The sequence below is a fragment of the Nicotiana tabacum genome, chromosome 6 (genome assembly GCF_000715075.1).
Source record: "Nicotiana tabacum cultivar K326 chromosome 6, ASM71507v2, whole genome shotgun sequence".
NCBI lineage: Eukaryota > Viridiplantae > Streptophyta > Magnoliopsida > Solanales > Solanaceae > Nicotiana > Nicotiana tabacum.
Genome location: NC_134085.1, coordinates 210,283,555 through 210,287,355, shown reverse-complemented (window position 1 = coordinate 210,287,355; position 3,801 = coordinate 210,283,555). Strand labels below are relative to the sequence as shown.

At 34.5% G+C, this 3,801-nt stretch overlaps 1 protein-coding gene across 1 annotated transcript; it reads left to right on the top strand.

Moving 5' to 3' along the window:
- The first annotated feature begins 1,732 nt into the window (after positions 1 to 1,732).
- On the top strand, positions 1,733 to 2,504 carry LOC107795300 (ethylene-responsive transcription factor ERF003-like). Its single transcript, XM_016617907.2, has 2 exons — positions 1,733 to 1,929; positions 2,031 to 2,504. The coding sequence occupies exons 1-2, from the start codon at positions 1,847 to 1,849 to the stop codon at positions 2,464 to 2,466; spliced, it is 519 nt and encodes a 172-aa protein (XP_016473393.1). The 5' UTR covers positions 1,733 to 1,846; the 3' UTR covers positions 2,467 to 2,504.
- Positions 2,505 to 3,801: the final 1,297 nt, after the last annotated feature.

Genomic DNA, 3,801 nt, shown 5'->3' with positions numbered 1-3,801 from the left:
CTCGTGCCTGTTATGTGCTATTTCATAATGATCAGTTCCGAGGCTAACAGGCACGGTACGAGTAAGGTCGGTCCCGGGAGTGTTTCACATGACAGGCACAGAACTTCTTTCTTCCGATGTGGGAAGAATTCCACTTCCAACTTGCCAATAACAAACTATCTTACAGAAATTATTTTCCTTAATTTGCGTACCAAACACCAAAAAATGAATAAGATTACTGCTTGTTTTCCAAAAAAACATTTTCCACGGAAAATATTTTCCATTATACCAAACACACCCCAAGTTTCAAACACTTGAATTCAGAATTTCAGATTCATGAGACTTCAAATCAAGTTATTAAGGGCTTGAGCCAACAGTTTAAGGGAATAATCACAAAACATTTTCATCAAATTTAAATAAAGACACTCTAGAGATTATTACGCTTACTGTATCTAAAATAAAATACTACCACATTCATTATACTATTTTTTGGCTAGATTAGTTTTGTACTCCAAATTTGTTGTTACCTTTAACAAATACAAATGTCATATAATACGTACGGTTTAGCTGACTCTTTTCTCTCACCCGAGATTGAAAAGACAACAATTGGCAATCTGCGTTGCATCATGTAAATAGGAAATGACCTAACCCTGAAGAGCTTGGAGGAAACAGAATTCAGAAACGTGCATGTCAACTCCTTGTTTTACTCTTGGATCGTGTAATCGGTATGACTATCGAGAGATAAAAGTCAAATATTTCAGCTACATTAAACCAGCATAGGACAGAGAGGGAGAGAGATACACAGAGCGCACAATAATTAGTGGGCGTTTGGACATAAGAGTTGTAAAATTCCAAAAAAAAAAAAAATTAAAAAAAAAATCAAGTGAAAATGGTATTTGAAAATTAGAGTTGTGTATGAACATGAATATAATTTTGGGTTATCTTTGAAGTTTTATGAATAATCTGAGTGAAAATTTTGAAAAATAACTTTTTGGAGTTTTTCAAATTTTCGAAAAATTTCAAAATTCATTTTCAAATGAAAGTTGAAAATTTTATGACCAAACACTGATTTAAAGAAAAAGAAAAGTGAAAATTTAAAAAAAAATGAAAAAATTCTTATGTCCAAACGAGCTCTTAAATATATCATGATATCATATTAATTACTACTATCTAGTATTATAGTCCAGTACATGAAACTCATGTCCTTATAACGGAGGGATAAGGTCAGATTTTCTTATGTAATCTTGTCCTCAATCAAACATGACGCATATTTTCCCCTTCTATTCTTGTGAAATGCATGATATAGCAAAGCCATCCCATGTAGTTCCGCTCCTATTAGTAACCTAGCGTTAATCTTAATTGGAGGTACATATAACCTATTCCTTGAAAATATCATTATTATTATTATTGATGAGAGCAGTCGGGTTAGTTTATTTAAATCAATTGTCTCACATTTTCTACCAATATAACAATGACCTAGTAAAAAATCAACAATTGATTCGCGTCAAATTCTGATTCTACTTGTATAAAACTGTAGGCAATTCATACTATATATGCAATCATGCACTGACCTCAAGACATGTGCTGTAATATCTAAAGACCTTAGGCTCGTAATGACAAATACTCCTTTCCTTTCATCCTTTTAATCTTTTAATTTTCTTTTGAAAAATAGATTTTTGTTTTGTTTTTTATTACTAGTAGAAAAGAAGGAAGGAAAGGTATAGAAAGTCTCTGTGGACCCAACCCCATATTGAATTGCCAGCTGAAGGCCATTACAAAAGCCTCTGAAAGCCTTCAATTCCTTCCCCTGCATCTCCTATAAAGACTTAGCTTATTACTACCACTATTATCGCCAATTAATTTCGCCATGGCTCGAACACAACAACGATACCGAGGAGTCCGTCAGCGGCATTGGGGATCTTGGGTTTCCGAAATTCGTCATCCTTCATTGTAATTCTTCTTTGTTACAGTTTCTCTGATCAAGTTCTATTTCATTGTTACCTTTTTTTTTTGTGGCTGAATTGTACTTGTTTGGTATTTGTATAAAACAGGAAGACAAGGATATGGCTAGGAACATTTGAGACAGCAGAGGATGCTGCACAGGCATATGATGAAGCTGCAAGACTTATGTGCGGTCCAATAGCACGCACTAATTTCCCTTACAATGCCAGCCAGTCTCAATCATCAAGGTTCCTATCTTCTGCTTTGATAGCTAAACTTCAAAGATGTCACATGACATCTCTTGGCATGCCAAAAAAATCTGGAAGGACAAAGTTGGAAACTAAAGAGAATCAGATATCCCCACAAATTAGGAACAGGGGAGATGGCAAAATGCGCTTTGACATGCCAGTGAATGAGGGATATAGCCAAATTCAGAGGGAGAGTGCACACCAATTCAAGCCACTGGAGGATCAGGATATAGAGCAGATGATTGAGGAGTTGCTTGATTATGGATCTATTGAGCTGTCTTCTGTTCTCAATCAATAAACCATGAATCCAATGCAGCATTAAATATTTCTTCTGTCTCTCTAACTCGCTACTTAGTATTGTGTAGTTAGTAGCTTGAATATACTCGACTTAATTGGTGTCTATAGTCATCAACAACAACAACAAACCCACTAGTTTTTCACTAGTGGGATCTGACAAAGGTAAGATGTACATAGCTTTAACTCTATCTTTAGAGGGCAAAGAGACTATTTCCGATAATTGGTGTCTATAGTCGTAATTCGATAAATTCATTGCTAAGTTCGGCTGAATCCATTATTTGACTAAAATTATCTATAAATATAATAAGATCATACTACTATCATTATTTTGAATTCACTAACTCTAGCTTCTGAATTCTTCTTTAACCATAGTCTCACTCAATATTCAATCCAGAGGAAGTGTAAACAGAGGTCTCATAATTCTTTAATTGGACTGCAGGACAGAAACTCTTTTTCTACAAAACTCGAAAGTCTAAACTTATCTGACACGGATTCCTTGGGAAAGCTGTAAACTTTTTGACTATCTTAGGCTCGTTTTAACTGCTAAGTTTGGTTCTTTTTTCTTTTCTTCTTGGACTATGAGGACTAGATTGGGTGAATCCACAACCAAAGATTCCATGCAGATGCAGAGGCTTCTTACTTTTGCAGAAACTACGAGCATTGAAATTCTTGCATTTCACATTAAGGTCACAGCTTGCATGCAGTTATACTCAATTTTCTCCGTTCGTAGCATGACAACTGAGGTTTCCTCTGTACTTTAATTTCATGTCCATTTTTATGAGTCATTATCATAATTTTGTACTCCTTTAATATTTTAAAGTAGAAATACTTTGCTTATGTGTTGCGTTCATTATATTAATGAGATTGAAAATTGAACTTTCGCACTATTCTTCGACGTCACAATTGTATTGGGAAAAATTGAGTTTACATATTAAAGTGAAATAAAAATGACGTGTCAAGACACATAGACTAGTCAAAGAGTTATAGCTGGCAAAGAGAAACGAGTTGCAACAGATACGAGCAAAGGCAAAGGAAGAGGCACAGACAAATATTCAAAGGACTCGACACCCGTATCTATTTAAGTCATTTAGGTTCAGGAATCAAGGGGAATGAATCTGACAATATATGAGAGTACAGATACAGTATTTAGTGAGCTTTAAATACTGAATACGTTAGAAAATCTGTATTAATTACAATGATTGTGTAACGTAGCATTCAATGTCTTTAATTACTCATAATAGCCTTATTATGACAAGGGCAAAACACATATCTCCCAAATAGCTATAAAACGGAGATAACTGATCAATTGTAAGGACACGAAATACTATATGAATAT

Coding starts and splice junctions, on each gene's coding strand:
- LOC107795300 (XM_016617907.2), top strand. CDS start 1,847: ATGGCTCGAACACAACAACGATACCGAGGAGTCCGTCAGCGGCATTGG. Junction 1,930..2,030: donor GAAATTCGTCATCCTTCATT/GTAATTCTTCTT, acceptor TGTATAAAACAG/GAAGACAAGGATATGGCTAG.